We start from the raw sequence: 25293 nt of genomic DNA on the forward strand, positions 1-25293 counted from the left end.
CTAACTCCCCAAGGAAGCTGTTCTCTTTTGATAAAAAGTTTAAGCTTGGTATTCCTCCTGCTCATTCTTCCACTTTAAAAATCATGATTGCCGAAAGGGCTTTTCCACGTTGTATTTTTGGAACTTTTTAACTCGGCCTTTATTTTTAAGTGCACTTATTTTTTGATCCTGATGGCAACGGTTCTGTTCACACATTAATCTTATCGTAGTTTTGTGAGGTTGGAAAACCACGAATATTCTCTAAACGAGTCAATTTACTTACTAGTCCATAGTCCTACTCGCATGTATAAAAAAACAACCAAATGTGTCATTCTGCCAGTATTCTGAAAGCCGTTTCTAAACCCAGTCACCACTTCACCAGAGCTGCCCTATATAGGTTTCACCAATTTAATGTCTACGTAAGCATTCACCCAAAGAGCAAAACTCCTATCCTTGCAGATACACAAAGTGGGTGGTGCTTCTTCGTGGCTTTGCTTTTCTCTCATACGTAAAAAAAATGCAGAGGATGATTATATACAGCAGGTGCAGTGTTCCCTTTAAGCCAATCTGAATGGAGCTTACTCTGGATAAAGAAAGAAAATGTGATTGGGAAAGACACAACAATAAGATTCAGTATTCAGCAATAACTAGGCAGGCCACTTGCAGTACAGAGATTGGTGCCACAATTAAAATGAAATAGGGAGCAGAGATATTACAACTTCTAGTCAAATAGTTCCTGGTTTGTTTTTATTTTGAGCACTTGGATGAGTTGAATCTATTTTGGGACATTCAGATGACAAAAAGTTTTAATAATAATTCTGTCTGGTTTGAAGGATGACGGGATGAAGAAAATTCTATTGGAAGTACATTCCTGGAGCAGCAAATTGCCTTGGCTACTTTTTCCGAGATTGGCTAGGAAAATCTGGCAGCAATAGTCCATTCCACTCTGGAGAAAGATGGCCTGGAAGCATATGATTATATAATACTGATAAACCTAAGAGCGGCCCTAGCTATTATCCAAATGGAAAGACCAGTAGGGAACCTACGGTATTTAAGCTGCCTTGAACTAACAGTAGAAAGTTTAGCCAAGTATCAGCTACGGTGTGATGTAATGATATGCCATTTGTAATAGGCACGTGGCTCCGATTACAGTACATAACACTAGATGGAAAGCTGCATGCTAACCAGGGGAAGGAACCGAGGATTTGTAATTTATTTAGACATCTCCTTACATGCCATGACTGAAAGGGGAGGGATAGCTGCCCCTGCTGCTAACTGTTCACAGGGCACCTTCCCCAGATACTCTCTTGCGAGTGATGTGTTCCAAGTGGGCTCTCTCTGAGGTATCCAGCTCGATCTTGTACTTGGCTAGAATCTTCAAGATGGGACGAAGCTTTAGCCACCACTGCGTTTTGGGGATGCGATGTCTGTCGAAGGATAAAGGTAAGGTCAGTATCTTCATGGCAGCGGTCATCCATCCCACTGCAACATATTTGATGGCTGCAGCTACACTGTCTTTGAGAGAGATTTACCCGAGCTTGGGAAACTTGTAGGAAGCTATGATAATGGATTCCCAACTAATATTCTGGATTAACTTAACTTTCCATGGTACACTTTTTGATTTTTTCCTACAGAGAAGACTTACTCAAAATCTGTTTCTTCTTTGAGTTCTGCAATGGGCTGAAATACCAGGGCGCGTCTGCGCATACCCAGCAGGCAAGCTGAGTCAGCAGTGTTGGCAAAGATACGACCTGCAAAAGGAGCATATAAAATGTTAACTTTTTTATGGAAGCTTAGGTTTTTATTCTTCTATTGAAAGCTCCACTGGAAAGCATTTATTTTGAAACATGGGGTGTAAAGGGATACATTGGAATTTAGCAGAAAAATCTTCCGTTAAAAAAACAAACCCTGAAATTAAGTACTGCGTCAGGCTTTGAATATATGTGAAAAGATCTTAAGCACTGACTTCGATCAATCGACCCCAAAATTCAAGACCATCATAGATCGTACCAAACCTCTGGTGTAGACATTCCTTTGCTTACTGTAATTGATTTTTTTTTTCCTATCCTGCTTATTACCAGTAAAGGTGTGGCTGCCCATCAATCTAAGAGGCAATCCAATGGAAAGCTCCCACATACCATGCCTGGAGCACTCTTTGATCTTGCCGGAAATCCATGCCACAGCTTTGGCACCCATTTTTGTTCCGAAGTTTCGGTCAAATGGAGTCGGTGACCCACCCTGTGAAGATAGAAGGAGAATCATATTAAATTAGGGGTTAAACCTTAGAGTTATGGAAGTGTGGTGAGGACAGTCGCTTGAAGCTTGAAAATCTTCGGGTAGAAAGAACTGCAGTGATGGTGTTGAGACAGGTAAGAAAACGGGTCAGTGGGCTACTGGGACTTTTCTGCCCAAGCATACTGATTACAGTAGGTGAGTTCACAAGAGAGTATCAAGTCTGATCTTTCCGATGTACCTGCTGCATATGTCCCAAAACGTTCTTTCTGGTATCAAAGACACCTTTTCCTTCCTCTGAATACAAATTATATATGAAATCTGTGGTATAGTGTTCATTGCATTTTTCATTCCTGGAAGTGAAGAAAAGAGGCATTTATGCAGCGCGAAAACATAGATTTGACTAAATAGTCCATAAAATGGATAATGTTTTGGTATAATACCGTCAAAAGGGCATTTTATTTCAGAATGTTTTTGACAACTCTTACATATAGTTCTATCTGCCTATTTTATTCACAGTCTTCTTGCTTCACTGTGTAGAGTTGTAATTGCAGGAATGTTCCAATCTTGGATGGCAAACCTCAGATAAAGAATGTTTCCAAGCAAATACAACTCAGGTAAACAAAGTCACTAATCTAAAGGGGGATTAGAGAGAGAAAGTAAACATATGTTAGACTTTAATTAATTGTATGGATAACTATGCTAAACAGTAACAAAAGTTAAGCAATAACACAAGTTAACCAATGATGGAGGATAATTAAAAAGGTGTGTAAATGCAAGACTAGACTCCAATAAAGATCATCATGATTCAGTTGTTCATGATCAAACAACTCAACTGCCTCGTCATTACAACACACTGATTAAAATCTCATTTTCATTTTACAGCCTATAATTTGTAGTTGTTGATGCTGTAAATTATGAGTACCAATGTTCAATCCACCTTGAAAGCACTTTGTGGAAGAAGGTGGATTTCAAAGAGCAGTCAAAGACAGTTCTTCAATCTTTGAGAAAAATCTGGCTCTTTTGAGCATCCCGTACTTATTTTCATCAAATGTAAACTTGGCCTCTAATCTTGTCCCTTTGCACAGAAATCAGCTGCTGCCCTTGTTTTGGTATATGCCTCAGCATGAGGAAAAAGCATGCACGTATTTTATAGGTATTAAAATAAAGGAGAACATTTGTAGCTTGGGGCTGAAATGAGGAGTACTTGATGTTCTCTGAGCTGGCTTGTTTTCTTGAAGATGTTTCGTTACCCAAACCAGATAATACCATCAGTGCTATTTTGAGTAAGGAAACGTCTGCAAGAAAACAAGCAAGCTAAAAGAGCGCCAAGGACTCCTCAGTTATTAAAATGTCTGTGCTGTTTTCCACAATATTCCACTGAATGGGAAACTTCCTCAGCTACAGCTAGTTGTAGAAGGATGCTGTCTATTTATAATATCTAAATCAGTATTTCTTATAACTTTGGCAACTTTAAGACATATGGACTTCAATTCCCAGAAGCATGGTTGGGTGGAGAGTTAGGAGTAGAAGTCCATACTTCTTAAGTTTCCAGAATTCAGAAGTATTGATCTAGAGAAATCTTTCCAGAAGATCCAATACTTCTTTCTGTTTCATTTCTCATGGTGCTTATTAGCTAAAAAAAGTGAAAAAGTAAGCTAACCTGTAAAATGCTGTTGTTCATTTGAGACACTGGATTATGGTAAAAGAAAGGGTCTTGTTTCTCTACAGAATGGTAGGCTGGGCTGCCTGAAATGCCTTGCAGCTCATTTTGCTGTTATTGTAGTTGAAGATGGGCATAATATTCATTCTATATTTAGCAACATATAAACTGCTAAGTAGCGAATGGGCACTTCTGGCTATAATATGCTGGTTGGAAAGCTGTTCTACGTTTCCCTAGTCCTACAGTACAGTGCCAGCAATGTTGGAGAATTGGGAAAAAAAAATTCTGCCATAGTTAAGCTAGGCCATAGGTAAAATGTGGCAAAACTAACATTTTTGAGGACGCGGCACACTTCAAAAATAATTCATACAGGTATAGCAGTGGTCGGGGAACAGGGGTAAATTACCCCAAATGGGGTAAAAGTGAAAATCTGGGGGTAATGAGGAGGTTGCGCTGGTCAATGGTGGAACTATCGGCATAGCAGCAGTTATTACGGTCCATTATAGCATGGACGGCCAGTGTCAGTGTGTGTCAGTGTCACCGCATCCTCCTTCTCTGCTCTGCTCCCCCGCTCTCTCAGTGGACTGCTCCAGCGTTTACGTGTATGGCGCAAGCGCTGTAGAGAGAGCGGGTACTGGGGGTCATCTGGCTACTGACTACTCTAACCAGACGGAGCGCGTGCCGGAGAGGGAAGGGTGGGGGCAGGGGGCGAAGGCGGTCGGTCTGAAGCTTTCCGGGACAAGCCTAACTTGAAGGCGAGGGGTGGCGGAGCGCGCACGTGCCAGCGCAGCTGTGGGCGAGGGCGCTGGAAGGCCGCCCGCTGCCGTTAACCCAAACGACTGCTGCGCGCCGCTCTCTTATGGGAGCATCTCAGTTTACACGCCCGCTTTTAAAGTGCCAAGTCTAAACCGCGCACCCCGACTGGACGTAGCCCCAGCGCTGCCTGCCACGAGCTCGCAGCTCCTGCCGCTGCACGCCGGAGGTCGCGTTTGCTTCAGCCAGCCAAAACTCGCGAGCTGGACTGAAACCGGGAGGGCGCGGTGGGGAGAGGACGGGAGGACAGGGGAGGGCTTCTGGCGCTGTCGCTGTTCGTGTCTCTGGAGCCCGCGAAAACAAGTCGGGGCACTGAGAGGCCGAGCGAGCAGGTTCCCTCCTCCCTCTTCCCTCCCTGGCGGCTTTTTGTGCCAAACGGGAAAGGTTGGTTTGGCTGGCAGCAGCTCAAGTGTCCGAGGCGATGGCCATTTGCGCAATTAAGGCGGCTGAGATAAAAGGTTGTTTTCTTCCCGCTCCCCACCCATCTCTGGAGCCACCTGGAGTAGTTTGCCTTACTCGGATTGCCAATTTTCCGCGCTCTCTCCGCAGACGCGTCTATAAAAGTTGGAAGGTGGCGCGAAGTCAGCAGGTGCAGCCACAGAGAGTGCAGTACAGAAGAAGCCTGCTCTGTCATCCAAAGAGATTCGCATTACAGAAGCCCTCGAGCTGCATGTTAGGAGACGATTCCTAATGCTAAGTTTCCTCCCCTGAACGATCAATTAGCCAGAAGCGGTGGGATCCCCTTTACTGGCTGGGTTCAAGCACAGGCTGGAGGCAGTCACTTGCATTCCTTTGCATTCCTGACAGAACATAAAAGTTGACTTCTGTGGCCTAAATCGCTTTTTTTTTTACTGTCAATATTTTTATGAAACTTTCTGAATTGCTGAGCTGAAGTGTTTTGACATGGAAGTTTGTTGTGCCTATTGCCAATTTGAAGACAGTCTCTACTGCCTTTGTTTTGAATAGAAATTGGCAATAGCCACAACAAATTTATTTATTTATTTGATTTGTCAATTGCTTACAAGATAATAGGTATAAGTATAAACATAATTATGAATACATGAAATGGATACATATAAGAAAATAAAAGGAAACAATAGGACAGGGAAGGTAGGCGTTGGTGCACTTATGCACACCCCCTACAGACTTCTTAGGAAAGGTGAGGGACTGGTGTATTTGAATTCAAAATGTTATTGGATGTATTATTTCCTTACTTTCAAATCAAGGGGGTAACGTCTGCGTTTATAAATTTTTTGGGGGGTAAGAGGTAAAAAAGTTCCCTGACCCCTGAGGTATAGCATCTTTCTACAAGTCATTAAAATAGTTCCAATTTTTTTCAGGTTCCACTGAAGTCTGAAAAATATGTTCAGATTTTTTTTTCAGATTCCGTAACACTCTGAAAAAAAACCCGCAGCTGCGATAATTAGATTTCTCAAAGGAAGACTGCACTTGCATGCAATCTGAAGTATTTCTGAATTGTTTTCAGAATTACTTGCAAAGCATGCACAATCCTAGTAATTCTGTGTTCTGTGAAGAAAGTCCCAATTTATTTTGGTAGAATGTTGCACACTACAATTACAGCAACATATGCATACAAATACTCTTGCTTCTGTTTCTCTTGCAAAGTGTCAGCCTTTTCCAGACAGGGAAATCAAAATGATAAATACTATTTTTTATTGTAAGGTTACAGTAACAAAATCTTGCAAGTCTGAACATGCTTCTTCCCTCCTTGTCTAGTAAAAGGACTAGGAAGAGTCCCTACTGAGACATTTTCTCAAATTACATTCCTGCTTTGGACTCAGATTTATTTTGTCAAATAGTTGTCTAGGCTGCAGCACTACCTCCTGTTTCTCAAAGTTCTTTTCATATCCCATTCCAAAAAGGAGTATCTTTCATCACACTTAGAGAACTCAATGATTTCTAAACTTTTAATCCCCTCTGATAAGTTTAATCAGTACCTCAATATTAGGCCTCTTTTCACTGTGGTTTTCATTTTCTCAGTCAGATGTTCCACATTCATCTGTAAACCAAAGAAAAAATGGCAACATTATTTTTATCCCTCAAGTTGTACATTAACACATTTCAAATACAACACTGTAGATATTATTACACTAGTGAAGCCGCTAACTTTACCACATTCTTATTACAGAATCAAAATGCAGCCTCCCCAATGGAAATTTTTCCATATCAATTCCATATTAGGTAGTATATTTATGTATTAAAGCTAACGATAACGTTTGAATTTGTGGATATGAGCACACAAAATAATTCTGTTTGAGAATATCAAATTGCACATGTCTATATCGATTTGTATTAGTGAAGGCAGAGCCAGCATCCACAGTGACAAATGTCTTAAAGTTGTGAATTAATTTGCTCTCTCTTCTCAATTGTCCAATTGCTTCTGACTGAAGACAAACACTGGGGAAAAAGTAATAAAGAGATGTAATAGGCATTCTCCTCTGGAGGGAGACAGAAAATTACATTGCATCTCTAAATAAAAGACAAGGGCAACAAGCAATTGTAATTTCTCTTAGGAACAATTAATAACCACAATTACACCCACTGCAGAAATCAAGCAATGTTATCTGACTGGGCTGGAAGAGTAAATCACACAGAGAAACAGCCAATGTGTTCTGTTCCATTCATTTCTCTAATAAGTGGTGTTGTAATTACAATTAGAGTTACATTAGAAGTTTAATATCCACAGTAAAATATGTTGATAAGTATAAGTGTGTGTTGGTGGGGAGGGGAAAGATGCTCTTCCAATCTTATAGTACATCAGAACACAACTGGAGATGGGGCCAAGGGTCTATTTTTTTAATACCTTGGAGGCTGTGAAGGCTGGGATATGAATAAACAGGCTTAGGCCAATTCCAACACAAATAAGTGGCTTTGGATGCAAAAGCCCACAAATTTCAGAGATATTCTATTTTGGCTCTAGATAGAGTTGTGCGAATCGGTTTTCATGGACTGCTTCAAGATCAGTGATAGCTACAATCAAGAGGACTTTTGTATAGATCCGTTTGGTGTACCCAGCCTGGATCGGGCACTTATATGAATGGTCACTTATTGTCCTGATTACTGAAATGTACTCTACAAAAGCTCTACAGGGAGCTGCTATTGAAGTCACTCAGAAATTACAACAGGGTGCAAACAATGATAGGTGCAAAGTATTGGTTCTTCCACCCCAAGAAGAGCTCTGGTTACCACTTGGTTTCCAGGAACAGGCTAAGGTGTTGGCTATCACCTTTAAAGCCCTTCATGATAGCAGACTTGGATATCTGTTGACTACCTTCTCCCTTTGATCTCTGCCCATCTTTAAGATTTGGACCAGAAGGCTCTCTTTTGACCTTACCTGAAGGATCTTCAGGACTCTTAGATCCCACTTTCTCAATCACTGCCCCCATCCCTCTGCAACAGCCAGCTGGGCTCCAGCCCTGTTATATTTTGACAGAACTATTAAGATTTGGCTGCTTGGACAAGCCTTAAGGATTATCTGAGAGAGTTAGCTTAGCTACTATAAAAAGGGAGCAAGGTTTATTCGTGCATTTCCTGAGGTGAAGGTGATTAAATTTATGAGCCATGGTTGCCCCTTTACAGTGGGAAGTTATTGCTGTGTTTTCATTTGTATTATTGTTCTGGAAATGTATCAGCCACTTAAAAGTCAGACATGGCTGGAGTGTCATATTTTACTAAGTTAATATGACGACTACGATATTTTACTAATATCATAGTAGCAACAACAAACAAACAAACAATCCTCAGGCAGCAGTATGTTTCTGATAACATGAATTCCCCCTAGTTTGTAACTGGTATTTTTCTCCTTGCTCTACCAAGAAGTTCAGGGTTCTTCTAAGATGCAATAGAGCTCATTTGTTCAAATACTGGGTCCAGTTCTTCACCTAGATCAGAGGTCCCCAAACTTGGCAACTTTAAGACTTATGGATTTCAACTCCCGGAATGCTGGCTGAGGAATTCTGGGAGTTGAAGTCCACAAGTCCTAAAAGTTTCCAAGTTTAGAGATTTCTGGCCTAGATTATCAACACATACAATTCTCCTAGGGCCAGGTATGCAGTTATAGAGCAAACATTTGCGTCTGCAAAAGATGTTCACCTCCAAGTCATGGATGGTGAAAGGATCTTCATAAATGTAGGCAGCATCTGCTCCCGCTGATAAGCCTGCCATAGTAGCCAGGTAGCCACAATAGCCTCCCATGGTTTCAATGATGAAGACCCGCCGTTTGGTTCCAGCTGCAGACTGTTTGATGCGGTCACAAGTCTAGGAAGAAAACAAACCAGGCAGAAAAAAAAAGAAAAGCCTTGAATGGGAGCTGGAAAATATTTCTTTTTTGCCACAGTTCTTAAGTGAATTACTGCAGTTGGTAAATTAGTAACCCTGTTGTTAAGCGAATCTGGCTTCCCCATGGATTTTGCTTGCTAGAAGGTCACAAAAGATAAATCACATGACCTCAGGACACAGCAACGATCGTAAATATGAGTTAGTTGCCTAGCATCTGAATTTTGATCCCTGGGGTCATGAGTGTGAAAAAACATAAGTCACTTTTTTCCAGTGGCGGCGTAACTTCAAACGGTCACTAAATGCACTGTTGTAAGTCGAGGACTACCTGTATATAACATGCAAAACCTTTCTTTTTTATATATATACATTGAGACAGGTAGTAATGCCTGCACTCTCTTGTCTATCTAGGGAGCAACTTTGCAAATGACCCAAGTGGGGCTCCATGTGCAAAGTGCAAACTCTGCCACTGAGCAATAGCCCCTCATTCATTTTAATTGCATGAAATTGCCTAAAACTTTGTTCATTGTTTAGTGATCATTTAGTTTGTTCTAGGATTACCAGGATCAGTACTCTCCAGATTTAGGACAGCTTTCTTTCAAAAGTATTAAGAGCTATGGTGGTGCACTGGTTAGAATGCAATATTGCAGGCTAATCCTGATTTCTAGGAGTTCAATCCTGACTGGCTCAAGGTTGACTCCGCCTTCCATCCTTCCGAAGTCAGTAAAATGAGGGCCCAGATTGTTGGGGGCAATAGGCTGACTCTAATAAACCGCTTAGAGAGGACTCTCAAGCACTGTGAAGCGCTATATAAATCTAAACACTATTGCTCTTGCTGGTTTCAAATTCCTACAGCCTAGTTAAAACTTGCAGATGGTAAACCCTACACCTGTATCCTCTATGACTTGTAACTCAAGATAAACAAAATGATATTAATGATTTTTGAATTTTCAGGTCTTTTTCTTTCTTCAAGATCTGTTCTTGGCTCCTGTGCACAGGACATACTTGTTGCTATTGCAAACCTATTCCTCACTTCAAAAATGTGAATTTAAGCCCCGGTAAGATTCTGCCCGTGGTGAATTTTTCCTGAACTGAAACTGAGATGCTAGCAAAGCACTTACTGAGGTTATGGTGTTGAGGGCTGTGTCTGCACCGATGCTGAAGTCAGAACCAGGAACATTGTTAGAAACAGTCGCAGGAATCACACAGATCGGGATGCAGAGCTCTTCATATTTGCACCGCCCTTCAATTATTTCCATACTGCCAGTAAAAGCCTACCAAATGGAAGAAAAATGAGGGGGAGTTCTATTATCCAACCGGGAATCCAACTTCCTAAATTTGTTCAGATGCTGCACTCAAAACCCCAAGATTGAAAGCATCATCCTCTTGAAGCTTCCAACTCCTCCCTTTCCCTCTCTACTGATAATAAAGGAACCTCATTCCCATTATCATTCTTTATCAGAATCAGATTTGCATCAAAATAAGCTCTGAACATGCTCTCCCTTGTTCAGCTGGCTTAAGATGCAGATGTCAGACGGAAGGGTTTTTTTTTTCCAGCCATCATTGAAACACATTTTGCCTGAGGAAAGAGATCTATGAAATATGATCTCACTTAGCTATGTCTTCGTATGGATCCAATGTAAGATCAGTGAGTTAATGTAATTGCTGAACTCTCCACAGGCCTACCTCAAAACCTCCAATGATAATCAGCCCATGGATGTTAAAATTGGCTATGGTGTTGCTGATTTCCTCAAAATATTTCTTGGGTAGAGTCCTATGATCAAACAGACAAAATCAATAAAATGTATCAATGATCCTCCTATACACAGTCCCTTTAATTCAGTCACAGAAAGTACCAGAAAGTTCTCCATTAACCCAGAAGCTTCTTAGTCACCCTCATCAGAGTACTGACCAACCTGAGTCAGCATAGGATGTGTTTGGAGCTTTTCAGTTATTCCCAGTGCTATTAGTCCTTGACTTATGACCACGTTTGAGGCCGGAATCTTGGTTGTTAAACAAAGCGGACAATAAGTGAGACATCGTGTGACTGCTTTGCTCAATGACCTGGCACTCCTGGGTATGGTTGTTAAGGGATCTCATGGGTCCCAGATAAGAAGCATGGGTGCCTCAGAATAGGGGAGGCGTTGGGAGATTCTTCTACTTAGGAGCTGAAAATCCTTCCTGCCCAAATTCAAGCAGGATTTTCAATCTCTGAGAGAAGAGATTCTTGTACGAAGTCTGTGCTTGGTTTTCCTCTCCCTCCTGACATGCCCCACACTCCTTATCTTACCACATTACCTCTCTTTTGACTCTCTTTTAAATTTGGGCCTTTTAGCAATATGTGCTTCAATTTATATCAGGAGAAAGCATTTCAATATGTTGATTTATTTTTAAGTATGTTATTTTATTATAACACCTCTATCCCATCATAATACCTTTTTGTTCCAAGGTTTGATCCACCTTTTCCAGTCCAACCACCAACACCTGCCCATCCTATTTCTTCAATCTGAAAAAAGAAAGCAGAGCGGGGAAGAATTTCTTAGCTCAGCAACACAATTATTACGATCTTCTGCTCAATAGCCACACAATGGTGTGCAGAAGAAGGAATGTTTTAAGATACATGACAGACTTGTGAAAAAGCAAAAAGACATGGGACATAAATACGGTACATATGGTGATGCAGTGAATATTTAAAAATTATTATTTAGATGAAACTGAAATTTGTCTTAGTAGGACTTGCAGACAAGTCAACTAGAAAAGGTTCATGAACATACATGGGAAGTGCAGCAAGACTATTATATGCACAAATATGGAATTTAGAAAGATCCATAATGGAGGAATGGATTGTGAAGATGGCAGACTTTGCAGAAATGGCTAAAGTGACTTTTCTGATTGAGGCGGAACCATAATTTATAAACAACAATTCATAAAAGATTGGAAATCCTTTATGGATGTTTTGCTGAAAGTGAGAAATATAAATTGGTGCATTTGGAATTTATTGATTAAAAAGGTCAGTTTATGGGGAGGAACCAATGATTTGTTATTTGGGAGGATATTTATTACTATGCTTCGAGCTGCTGCAAAAAGATTGGTAGGTGTTTCTTTAGTGTTATCTCAGGGGCTGCCACAAAGAAGAAGGAGTCAACTATTCTTCAAAGCACCTGAAGGCAGGACAAGAAGCAATGGCTGAAACTGTTCAAGGAGAGAAGCAACCTAGAACTAAGGAAAGTTTTCCTGACAGAACAATTAATCAGTGGAACAACTTGCCTCCAGAAGTTGTAAATGATCCAACACTGGAAGTTTGAAAAACTGATTGGATAACCATTTGTCTGGAGTGGTGTAGGGTTCCCTGTCTGAGCAGGGGGTTGGACTAGAAGACCTCCAAGGTCCCTTCCAACTCTGTTATTCTATATTCTATTTTTTTTCCTTTTCTTTTGTTAATTAGAGTTTTTTATTGTTTCATATTACTTTCTTTTTTCTACTTTTCTTTTTCCATAATTACTTTTCAATCTTACAGAAATTTTTCTTTTAACAAAAATATGTTTTTTTAAAAATAATGCTTTAAGAAAGAAACTTCCTTGGCTTCTTGATGGAAACTGATTTTTAGCTTATTTGAGCCTAAGTCAAAATTGTCCCATTTTTGTCCCTTTGGGAGGGCTTTTGAGGCTATAAATATGTGTTTTCTACTCTTATTTTGGAGAAAAATATAATTAAAAGTAGTGATGCTGAAAATTAGCCATTCTGCTGCAGAATTCAAAGTACCCATTGGGGACATTTATTTATTTATTTGATTTGATTTGATTTGTCAATCGCTTACAAGATAACAGGTATAAGTATAAACATAATTATGAATTCATGGATACATAAAAGAAAAATAAAAAGAAACAATAGGACAGGGACGGTTATACACACCCCCTACAGACCTCTTAGGAAAGGGGTGAGGTCAATAGTAGACAGTCTAAGGTTAAAGTTTTTGGGGTTTGGGGAAGAAACCACAGAGACAGGTAGAGTATTCCAGACATTGACCACTCTGTTGCTGAAGTCGTATTTTCTGCAGTCAGGTTTGATGCGGTTAACCTTGAGTTTGTATCTATTATGTGCTCTTGTGTTGTTATGGTTGAAGCTGAAGTATTCATTGACAGATAGGACATTGCAATGTATGATTTTATACACTATACTTAGATCGGACCAAAGACGGCGTAGTTCTAGGTTTCCTAGGTCTAGAATTTCAAGTCTGGTGGCATAAGGTATTCTGCTATAAGTAGAGGAGTGGAGAACTCTTATTGTGAAATTTTGGCAATGCAAAGCAAAAAAAAAAATGTCTGAGAATCACAAGTGGCTCACAGGTTGTCCACTCCATTCTAAGAGAAATGGATGGAACAGGTTAAATGAGTTACCTTTCCTTCAGCAAGGCCCTCAAACCCATCATGCACAGCCAGCATCTTATGCCCATGGATCAAGCCAATTCTGACGGTGGATCTCACAGCTGCATTCATGCCTGCAGCAGGTGCACCTACGTTCATCACTGCCAAATTATAGCCACTCTGGAAGAAAAATAAAAGGATCAAGCTAAAGTCAGAAATGGCTTCCAATATATACACACATCCCCCCACCCCTTCAAAGTCTTGGGATTCCTTTGGTCTTGGGATTCCTTTGGAGGAACCAACCTGGAGGCCACAAAGACCCAGCCAGACTGCTCAGTTTAGAATCGAATTTTAATATTATCAATTGGGAATGGCTGTAGTTGTCCAAACTCCCAGAGCGGAGCAGCAGATACCTAGATTTCTTCCTAGCAGGATACATCACTCTGTCAAACATGAAGGATACTTAGTGGAGGGGGGAAGGGGTCTATCTCTCTATTTCTATCTTCCATCCAAATACCAAGTAAATGGGCACATATTCAATCACTCTAACCAGGACATTTCATAGTACAAAAGGAAAACCAGTTTTCTAGAATCCCAGCTTTATTCTAGACTCTAGATCATATAATATGAGCTGTAGTGGTGCAGTGGTTAGAATGCAGTATTGCAGGCTAATTCTGCTGACCGCCAGCAGTTCGATCCTGACCAGGCTCAAGGTTGACTCGGCCTTCCATCCTTCCGAGGTCGGTAAAATGGGGACCCAGATTGCTGGGGGCAATAGGCTGACTCTGTAAACTGCTTAGAGAGGGTTTAAACCACGGTGAAGTGGTGCATAAATCTAAATGCTAAGGCTATTGTTTATTTGTTTTCTCTCACGGGGAGCAGTTTTCCAGATTTTTCAGGCAGAGAAAGGACTTACACATCTACTGGTACTCAATCTTTCTAACTGTCACCTCTAACGTGCCAGTGTTGAGTGAGTTCTGCCATTGAGCAGTAGGTTTTGGTTTTTGGTTTTTGTCTTGGCTGCCATGCATTCTCCTCCCATTCCAACCCATTACCTTGGCTGAGGGAGGACGCACGTGGGCCAAAACCTTGTACACATTCCAGTTATTCATAAAACTCCTGTGGGCAACAAGAAAACGATGGTGGGTATTTTATCAGCCATGAGCTTTGCAGATGAAAGAAGAATTCTGAACAGTTGAAAGAATGATAAAAATGCTCGTTGTTGTTTCCCTATTTACACACACACACACACACACACACAAAACCACCCGTTGGACAGCTAACTTCAAGGTAACAGTAGCAAATAATGAAAAAAAGGATAGGAAATGGCATGTAGCCAAACTTAGCTGATCTCAAAAAGCAAACAGGATGGTCCTGGATCAGTCTTGGTTAGGGGACCAACAAGGCTATACTGGAAGGTTGAAAAATATCCCTGAAAAGGCAACAAGTAAATCTTGGTGGCTGCATGGACACATGAAACTACAGAGATATGTCCATGCAGGAGGAGAGGTTTGAAACTTTACTCTTCAAAGTTAATCTGACATATAAATATAGCATTGCCTTAGGATAGTCTTTCTGACACATGTCAGAGAAGGGCCGGACCAAATCTAAAATAAATAGAGCCACTTCTCCTGTTTCTTCCTCCTTGTTGCCCCCTTTCTCTTTCCTATCTTTTATTTTCTCCTCCTTCGTTTATTTCTGTTCAAACTAAGCCTCACCTTCCTCTGAGCTTGAGAGCATCATCAAAACGTCCTTCAGCCATTGCTGTTGTGACATCTTTGGTCTGTTGAAAGAAGTGGAAACAGTTACCTGATTCTTACACACAGAGCTTGCCTCTGCCTGTAAAACATTCCATCATTTACTCACACAAGAAATTGGGAAGAGGAGAATATTTATATTTTTAGAGAGACATGGGCCTCTCTTGGCTTGGTGGCACAACACAACTGCAAATAATCCTCACTTAATGATGGCAATTGGGACCAGAAATTTCATCACTAAGCAAGGTGGTTGTAAAAAGTGATGTCACGTGACTACACCCACACCAAACCACTTAAGAGACAGCAATCCCATTCCTATTGTTGTTAGTGAGGTTCATGGGTCATTAAACGAGGACGTCCTTTCAACTTCTTGCCAGCGTCTCACAAGCAAGGTCAATACTGTAGTTTTGTTGCTCTTCCACCACTAGATAATAACGTTGATGATGCTTTTCTGCAAGCAGTTTTTCCTAGCTTTCTTTAATCTGTCTTTTTGAAGGCTGGTAAAGATTGTGGTGATTATGGAAGTTGCTGAGCAGTTTTACTATATAATAGCCTAGGCAGAGGTGGGATTCTACAGTTCGCACCTGTTCGCTAGAACTGGTTGTTAACATTCTAAGCAGTTCGGAGAACCAGTTGTTAGAAGAAATTACTTGCCTAATCCTGTAAGGAAGGCAGGAAGGAAGCATTCTGGTGTTGCTTACAGAAACTGCCTCTCCGTTAACCCTTATTACATTCTTGACAGGACTAGACTTCCTGTCTCAGAAACTTATCTGGAGTTTTTTTTTTCCTTCCTTTGCTGGTACTTTGTTTGTGTGAAGTGACTATTCAAAGTTACAATGGCACTGAAAAAGGTGGCTTATGACCATTTTTCACACTTAAAACTGTTGCAACATCCCCACAATCATGAGAGGTCAGGCGAGGAGATGCGTGCCTCGATGTGAGTGATATTGGGTTGGCCACACCCACCCAGTCACATGACCACCAAGCCATGCCCACCAACTAAGCCACGCCCACAGAACCAGTTGTTAAAAAATCTGAATCCCACCCCTGAGCCTCGGTCTTTCTCCATTAGAAGGTACTGTTTTTGGAGAAACTGCAATTGTTCAGAAAGAGAAAGGGTTTGTTAAAACAAAAGAACCCACTCATATATGAAGGAAGATAAAATAATCTCCCACAGATTAGTGAGATAGGAGAGAAACGCTTACCACTTGAACACACTCCATAAGAGGAAGGCGGATGGCCTGATTACCAGACAGACTGACAACACATGCTGGGGTATCTGGAGTTCCTTCCATCAAAGCCATAACAGCTTCCACACCCATCCTGCTTCCCTGTGAGATTTAAAAAAAAAGGAATTCCTTTAAAAATATATTAGGGAAATTGGGACTTTCCCCAGATTTTCATGCCAGGTTATCTCATAATGGTCTGCAGCCACATCTAGATGACAGAACAGGCACAGGAGATGCCCCCTCTCTGCTTACTCCAGTACTCTTCATTGCTTTATTAAATCACTGTGGTTCTTCAAGCAGAAAACTCAGGCTGCCACACCAAAGCCTCTAAGGGACTTAAGTTGCTGCTCTTCTGCTTATCCTCCCCTAATTTGGTACATTATTTAAAATGTAGGATTGTGGTTGTGTTTTGCTACAACCCCCCCAGAGCCTGGAATCCCAATGGCAGTATGGGATATAAGATTACTTAAATATAATTATATCCTATAGTCCTGCACTTTCAAAACAGATTGTTTTTACACCCCCAAAAAGGAGGAAAGGCAAAGAAGTCAACCTCACAGCTCTTTGCTCCAAGAATCTGAAGGATGTGTGTGTGTGTGTGTGTGTGTGTGTGTGTGTTTAATTCATTACATTTTAGGAAGATACAACTGAACTCATGTTCAGTGCCAAATTCAAGCATGAAATGTAAGGTTATAAATAAGACTGAGACTCTAAGCATACACAGTGAAATTTTTCAATAACTATGAAGAACTGCTGCCTATATTGAATGTTCAGAAATTACAGTCGTCAGAACATAGGGGTTTCTTTAATTTTGACAACATTTTTTAAATGGGGAGGTGGCAAAGCATGCCTACACCTCCTTATCTCTTCTCTAAGTAGCTGTACTTTTTCTCCAGTCCTGTTGAAGAAAAATTTCTATTGGTTATTAGAAGGCAGTTTGGTAATTAGAACCAACTTTATCAAGTCAAGTCTTACCAATTACTAAAGGATAAAACAATACACCTTAGCTTTTCCTAGATCGGTGATGTGAACGTATGACACGTGTGTTAAAGGTGACATGCCACATCACTGTGGGTGACAGCTAGCATTCACCAACACCCAAGAAAGCATGCCCCATTTTTGCATGATTTTCAGAGACTCAGGAGGGTCTCTGAAGAACAGGTTGCGCTCTTACAGGGCTTATGGACCCTCTGGATGTTGTGGGAGAGAAGCCATGATCTTGCATGGCCTCCCCAGCCTCCAAAAGTTGCCTTAGAACAGGGCATCCTTTCATGTGGGTTGCGGAAGCTGGAAGAGCTCATTCTCCAAAGCTGCTTCAAAACTGAAGGCCTCATGAGACCCAGAACAGCCTCAGGTAAGGCCGCAGCAGCTTAAATACAGAAAGAGAACACACATGGCAGATTCGGGAGAGTGCTGGGCCATGGGAGCAATTGCACCATTCCCCAAGGTGCGCCTGCCTTGGGGAATAGCATGAGGTGGCCTGTTTGAGTGGCAGCAGTGGGGCTAGGGCTGAAGTCGAGGCCTGGGCCTGAACCTCAGGCCCAACTTTGGCATTGCTGCTGAGTGCTGTTATTCAGAATGGTCTAGATCAGGGGTCTGCAACCTTAAACACTCAAAAGAGATATTTGGACCCATTTCCCACAGAAAAGAAAATACCAGGACCTAATAATTTAACAAATGGTGTGACTGGGTGGGTGTGACCGACTCGACGTCACTCACTCCCACCCAATCACCTCCTGCTCTGGAATATGGAGCGAGTCTCCATCCCCCACCATCACCCTTACCTTCTCAGGCCAGGTGAGGAGTGAGGGGGAAGGGAGGGGCCAACCAGTACTGGGATCAGCCGACAGGGAGCCGCAGCAGAGGGCCAAAAGAGCCGCATGTGGCTCCAGAGCCGCAGGTTGCAGACCCCTCGTCTAGATGGGCAGATTGTTGGGGGTGGGGAGCTAGAAAATTGTTTCCTTTTTCTTCAGGGGTGGTGGTGACAAGAGTCAAGCTAGGCTTTTTCTGAATTTTTGACAGGCTGAATCCAAAAGGATTTGACGTCACTGTCCTAGAAAAATCACAAATCCATTCTCTTTTTTACCTCCACAGTTTTACAGTCTGAATGACTGAATGAGGTACTGCAAGAATCTTTTCTATTTTTGAAAATGCTAATTTGCTCATCTCCTGATGCCAGAACTTTAGCAGTCTATGAGTGCAAAAGTCAAAAGGACTAAGAAGCTTAAATGCCTGCTTTGTGTTCCAACACTTAACAAATACAGCATCGGGAAAATAAATCTAGAACAGAAGATTATTATTATTTTTACCAGAACACGATCAAAGGCAGAGGGAGTCCCACCACGCTGCACATGTCCTAGGATGGTGACTCTTGTATCAAAACCCAGGTTTTTCACAACCAGCTGGAGAAGGAAGAGAAATACAACATTGGGAGTGTTTGACAAAATTCCACAATTAATGCATCAAAAGTGGAATGCAGCCTCCGGAATCATGCAAATCTCAACACTCTTCCCCTCAAATAAAGTTTCTAGCTCTCAAGATTTTAAAGTCTTTTGGACAGGCAGCTTGCAGTTGTATATGTCCAAGGGGCTATGGGGAGCACCTGCATTGAGGGGAAGAAGAATAAAGGGATCCTGGCCGATTTGCTTGTGGACATGCACAGCTGTGCCAAGGTGGGAAGCTACCTGGAAGATGTGTGTGTCTACTTCTTAAACATCATTCTTTTTCTTCTTCTTCTGAAAAAATTATTTTAGGCCCTATTTATTGGGGGCGGGGGAGGAATAATTCAGTTGTCTTCAGTGACTAGAACTTCTATCGGGGCCATTTTGTAGCAGCTTCCATGAAATATGCCTACAGGCCCTTAACATTTGGAAATCCCAATGACTTAGTCAACTATATTTAATTCCCGAGCTGGGAAGCATGAAGGAAATGGAGAGAAAAACAAGAACAAAACCTTTCCTAGTTTGCTAAGAATTTTTGAATTGAGGAGGAAGCATTCAAAATACTAGATCTTATACCCTCTAAACACATCTTATAAGAGCAGAAACTAGTAAAAATTTCACTTCTTAATTTCCCTTTTGGTCTGAACAGGATCTTTTAATTGCACTGAAGCATAAGATTTCACACAGCTGACTTCCCACATTTTGGTTCCCTCTGCAGTGTTAGGCAAGGGATGAGTCAATCACAAACAGCCCTGAGTCACTCACAGTCTTAATCTCTTCAGAAGTGATGGGTTTGCCATGTCTATCGATTGCTCCTTCAGCCACAATAATGATGTTCAGCCTTGAACCTCGAGTTCTTGTCTGCAAGAAAAGGAAGGGAAATGGATCGATTTTAAAATGGGATTGAGCCTTGGGTTTGGAGACATGGGATCTATCAGTTTGCAGAAGACCTTGTTGAGAGAAAGACAGGGAAGAGCTATCTTTGGAATTCCCTTCAATGCCCCAGTGACTTTGATAGAACTGATCATTATGCCCACCTGACTAGTAAAGGGACGAGTTGCTTTTACACACAGCATTAAACCAGCATTTTTGTTGTTTTTAATAATAACGTCTTGAAAAAAGTCATAATGACCTACTTTGAAGAGAATCTGTTTAGAAGACTCATACTTAAAGGTCAAATGAAATTTTGTGAGAAATTTGTTTCTGTCTTATTATTTTTATCATTTTGCTAGAGTTTTGAAAATGTAATGAGGTTAACTTTAAGATGAGGTTTTGATTGTGAGACCCAGTGTACATGCTGTATAATTTTGGGAAACCCAAAAATTTGTTTGACTTGCTTTGTTGCGATATTTGCTTCATTGCAGTGGTCTGAAACCGAATCTGCAATATCTCTGAGGTATGTTGTACTTACTAAGAAGGAACTTCCACTGCTATTTCTGAGGAAGCTTTGGAGATAAATCACCAGTTTTCAAATTTGGATGCTTCTTATTTTGATTACCTCGGTTAGCCTTCTGCACAAGTGATCCTCCCAGCCATCTTCTGGTGGAGATTCTGGAATGAAAACCCAGTCTGCACCACTTGCCAACGCTGTAATAAGGGCTAGATAACTAGAAGAGGAGTGTAAAAAAATGGAATGTGAGCAGTTACCACCATTGTGCAAGACTTTAACTAGCAACTTAAACTCCAAGATAGGAAGGTGCTATCTCAAAAACCATCTGGATTCAAAGCTGTGGTCTCCCAGAGATTGCTGGGGTGCTGTTCTTAGCAGCTGTTGTTAAAAAGAACAATGTTGAGGGATGCTCAGGTTTATTTAATACTATCTGGAAAACAACAGGTTATCCACTCTTGAACTGCACACTAAAGCAAGACTTGGCAAAAAAAAATATCGTACTTCTTATCTTCTCTAAAGAAAACTGACAACTTTCTGCTTTCAATACCCAAATGTTGGGCTGACTTATTCCTCTTTCAATGTTCTTCACAAGCAACAAACTTTCAATCCTATTTTTGATAAAGTGACATTCTCATGTTTGCTTGAATCCAGAAAAATTGTGACTAACCCTAAGTATAATTAGTGGAAGCAACTTGACCTTAAAATCATAATTTACAAAATTATGATTCTAATAACTATAGTCAAGCTTAACCACATTTACACTTTGGGGACTAATCTAATCTAAAACTGAAGGAAGATATTGAAATTATCTTCTCATGCCAAGCTGGAGAAATTTATACTATCGGTAGAACCCAGGGAGGTAGGAGCAAGAAGACTGGACCACACTTACAACCATTATTCATATACTAGTAATCATGATTTCATAGTTTTAGGGCAATCTTTTCCACATTAAACCAATCTCAGTGTAACAAAACAACTTCCTACCCACAGTGACGTCCCATCACTTCCAGCACAAATGTCCTCTGATGGCTGTAAGACAAAATGAAAATAAAAACACTAACAGTGTCCATAAAACACATTTATTTACAGTATTCATATATTCATAATGCTTAAAGCAGGAATAGAACTAAGAGTTTCTGCAGAAAATTAAAAAAAAGAAAAATTCTACTTCTGTGATTTGCACCTTTTGACTGATTCTTGATTCCATGTGCTGTTTATTTTGAAAGTTTTATTTGCTTTTTTTATGACTGCTTGCTATTCTGTAATAACCTATTTGTCAATCAAGTAGGCATGTGCATCTTCAGCCAATAATAAGACAGTTAGATATTAATATTACTTTCTGCCTGTTTTTTCTTTCTTTCTGGCCTTGTTTATTTTTCTCTTGCATAGCAAAGAGAAAAAGGTTTTTGTTTCTCATAGTTGATTTATTCTGATTTCCCCCCCACTTTTCATACTTGAATTCCTGCCCAAATATCATATTGCCAAGTTTCTCGAGGAATATTACAAAATGGCGGAATACAGTATCTATGGGTTTTACCTTTGGGCAGTGGTGGTGATAGCATCCACTATCTCCATTATCCTGTGGAGAGCAGAATCTGTACCGATGGTCATGTCGGTCCCACAAAAATCATTGTCAATGGAACCAACCATGCCAACTATGTTCAGGAAGCTGGACTTCTTGGCTTCATCTACGGTGATGCTCCCTTAAAGAGAATGGTGAACTAATTAATATCAGCAGATATGATAATAATATCACTGTTGCAATTCATTCTTCATTTGAAGGGGGGAATGAAAATCCTCTGTAGGCCAGGTCTTAGAAAAGCAGCATTTTACCCTGGTTCTTTTACATTAAGCCTTGCCACAAAGGAGAAAAATTTGGCTCAGGAACTGAATTACAGAGGAACATGCACAGATATAAAGATATGGAAAGACATGCTTGGCTTTCTCAGAATTGCAGTAAAGCACATAGTTTTGAAACATAACACAGCACACTAACTGTGGCTCTAGTAGGAATCCCTCAGAGATGTAGAAATGTCCAGAAATGTGAATTTGTAGATGCCTGTAAATAGGGGTGACTGCAAAATGTGTCAGAAACATTGTAAGGCAACTGCATTTTTTCCTGGGGCTCACAGAGTAACTCCAGGGAAAAGAAATACTTGGTTTAAATTATACTTAAGAGACTGCTATGTCAACTCTTGCATTTTGCATTTTGAATCTGCACCTAAGTTTTAATATTCACAATCAAGGCAGGGAAACTTGGGGAATATTCCTAATCTGCCTTAGTGGTTCTAGCCACTGCCTATCTCTTGACCCACCACATCAGATTGGGTCAGTAAAACTTTTATCTTCCTGTCAGAGAGTGGAATATTCATCACGATTTAAAGAGAGTGGAATCATCATCACGAATCAACGAGGTAAAGGCAATGATGTTCAAATCTTCAATGAAGTGGATCAAGCAAGAGGAAAAAAAAGATCCAATTGCAGCAGGGAAGTCACATTTTAGAATCTGGTGGTCTGTATTTACTTTTGACCGCAGTTCTTAACTTGCCTTTGCATAACTGTGGTACCTGTCTTAACCAGCTCCTGTAGCAAATTGCTCCATTCTGCTCGGAAAGTGTCTGCTCCAGTCAAACTTCCATCACCACCAATCACACATAGGTTGGTTATTCCTCTCTTTACCAAGTTACAAGCAGCTTTCAGGCGTCCTTCCCGCTTGCGGAAGTCCATACACCTAGCACTTCCAATTACTGTGCCCCCCTGAAAGGAGACAAAAAAGATGTCAGCTTTGGAAGCCATATTAGAACCAGAAGTTTCCATGCTGCCACATTCCTGTGCCTGGGAAGTAGGAGGGGGGGAATTTTAGAGTGTTGGTAGTTAGACATAATATCATTCTTCTTTTTGGTCAAGGTCGTGTAATTCCGGCCCCTGGAGGAGGAGTGGTGAAAGGATGTCTCAAGTTGGGATGGTTGGTGATTGGACCGTGTGATGGAGTGATGGGTGCAGGGGTTGGGTTTTGACTTTTGAATTATTAAGGGAAAACCTGGAACTCTCAGATACGGGTTTTCCCAGGTGTGCCAGTATACCTACTCTAATAAAAGGAAAGTTTTTGAAAATGCCTGTCTCGAAGTTTTTAATTGGAGATGGGTTTTTCTGGAACCCTGACAAAGGAGGGTGAATTGGGAGATAATGTAGTTGCTGCTATGATCTCTTTGCCAAGTCCCTCATATTCACCAGAAAATATTATATATATTTTTTAATTTATTTTCTTGGGATCTTTGGTTCAGAGACATATGAACATTATTGGATGTCTCTCCAGAAAGCGAATAGAAACTCAATACAAGGAACTCATTTGTCATCTCCATTGTGCTAGGAAAGGTAAAGTATATCTGCCAGTTCTACTACCTTGGCTAACGTAGGAAGACTAAAACTATTTTTATTGAGCAGGGTTATAATAGTGGAATCTTGCAAGTCTGATTGCGCTGTACCTCTTCCCCCTTCTTATTGTTCAATGAATTAAGAAGAGATCTTCCTAAAACACTTTCAAATTATATTTTATTATTTTGGCTTAAAACCATTTCAGCTCCTGGTGCCTAGGCAACGGTTCCTGATATCTCAGGTAAAGCCGTTTTCCTTACTCTTTACAATATCATTCAGTTTTCTCTTGGTAAAAGTCCTATCTCATCCTACCAAAAATACAATCCCAGGGTTCTCCAAGAATAGGGAGATTTTGGGGGGGGTATAATTCACACATATCCAGGTTTGTTCTTCCAACCATAGTTCATTAAAGAATTAATAATGGTCTGATACAAATATATTGCTAATCCCCAATACCTCACTAAAGCAGAAATAATAATGATAATATGTCTTGCTGTTAAGTATAAACCAAGCCAACACCTTGCAATTTCTGCAATACAATGATATAATACAATAAAAAAACAATAATAATACCAATAGAAGAAAGAATCTGTAGCTCAGGGTTGAACTGTGGAGACCTTGGTGCTCTCTGAGCTGAGGGTTTTGGGGTTTTTTGGAGATGTTTACTATCCAATAGGTAATATCATTATTGCTAGAAGGGGGCACTGATAGTGCAAGCTATTTGCATATAAATAGAGAACAAACCTCACTCCCTTCCTTGTTAGTTTAGTTGGGTAATGAAATGTCTGCAAGGAACAAGCTCAGAGAGCATCAACAACCCCACAATAGTAATATGATGATAATAGTGATGATAATGAAGATGATAATGATGGCTTGGTGTTAAGTGTCAACAAAGCAATATCTTACAGAAGTCATAATAACATTACCTTAATTTGTAATTCATACTTTAGGAAAATGAAAAAAATAAGGCTTATCTTCAATCTGTATAAAATGTTACACTTCTCTTATTTGCAAATCCATTACATTGACCTGATAAAGGCATCTTTTGAAATCTTCATGGTACAGCGATATTAAAGAATGCATAAGAATGCTTGTAAATATCATTGGCTCAATGATCTGTGGACAAATTTTCCTCTGCATCTCCAGCCACAGTACAGGGACTGGATAGCAACTGAGAGATTTAACTGGAACAGAATCCTCTGTGATTCTTGTTTATTAGATCCAAACAGCCTTTCCTCCCCACCAATTCAAGTATGGCTGCAGGCAAAGGTTATCTCCAATTTCAAGTTATTTTAGGCCTCAAGACATTCATTGTGACCCCAGCTGAGATGGTATCATTACATTTAAGACGCTCGACCTTGCCAATGATCCCAACCGAAAGCAAAGGTCACTATGTTCTAATGATCTCAAGGTACCGATCCCTTTAGAAGAAATAGTTCTAATTATCTTCTGTTCAATTAAGTTTATTGAATGTGAATAGAATGATAAGACTTAAAGTTCATAAATTTATCAAGAAGATAATGCAGAAATGCTTTTTTAAAAAAATCACACAGGTATGATTGCTCCAATTATATTGGATATTACTGTCTTTTCTCTTTATTACTGTAATGGGTAGAATGTTAAAACAAACTGGGAGAAAGCTCTACAGGGATTTAATCACGTAAGGTCAAACAGGTATTTGCCTAGGTGATCAGCTTTCTACTAATCCTCAACATGGAGTCTGGCAGAGGCTTCCTTACCCACTATACATATAG

At 40.5% G+C, this 25293-nt stretch overlaps 1 protein-coding gene across 3 annotated transcripts in view; it reads right to left on the reverse strand.

The window, feature by feature from the left end:
• Positions 1 to 709: 709 nt before the first annotated feature.
• PFKM (phosphofructokinase, muscle) overlaps positions 710 to 25293 on the reverse strand; it is a 50192-nt gene continuing 25608 nt past the window's right edge. For all 3 annotated transcript variants that reach the window (XM_087925386.1, XM_026713705.2, XM_087925387.1), the window contains exons 5-23: positions 22732 to 22921; positions 21702 to 21867; positions 21149 to 21193; positions 20273 to 20381; positions 19540 to 19635; positions 18643 to 18735; positions 16310 to 16435; positions 15066 to 15130; positions 14403 to 14466; positions 13381 to 13527; positions 11419 to 11489; positions 10670 to 10757; positions 10105 to 10257; positions 8801 to 8965; positions 6646 to 6707; positions 2453 to 2564; positions 2118 to 2217; positions 1625 to 1730; positions 710 to 1406 (exon numbers count right to left, since the gene is read on the reverse strand). In XM_087925386.1, coding sequence (XP_087781512.1) covers positions 1259 to 1406; positions 1625 to 1730; positions 2118 to 2217; positions 2453 to 2564; positions 6646 to 6707; positions 8801 to 8965; positions 10105 to 10257; positions 10670 to 10757; positions 11419 to 11489; positions 13381 to 13527; positions 14403 to 14466; positions 15066 to 15130; positions 16310 to 16435; positions 18643 to 18735; positions 19540 to 19635; positions 20273 to 20381; positions 21149 to 21193; positions 21702 to 21867; positions 22732 to 22921 — 2106 coding nt within the window. In that variant the 3' untranslated portion in view covers positions 710 to 1258. The remainder of the gene's footprint in view (positions 1407 to 1624; positions 1731 to 2117; positions 2218 to 2452; positions 2565 to 6645; positions 6708 to 8800; positions 8966 to 10104; positions 10258 to 10669; positions 10758 to 11418; positions 11490 to 13380; positions 13528 to 14402; positions 14467 to 15065; positions 15131 to 16309; positions 16436 to 18642; positions 18736 to 19539; positions 19636 to 20272; positions 20382 to 21148; positions 21194 to 21701; positions 21868 to 22731; positions 22922 to 25293) is intronic.

The sequence above is a fragment of the Pseudonaja textilis genome, chromosome 2 (assembly GCF_049901715.1).
Source record: "Pseudonaja textilis isolate UNSWEBS1 chromosome 2, rPseTex1.2, whole genome shotgun sequence".
Classification (NCBI taxonomy): Eukaryota; Metazoa; Chordata; class Lepidosauria; order Squamata; family Elapidae; genus Pseudonaja; species Pseudonaja textilis.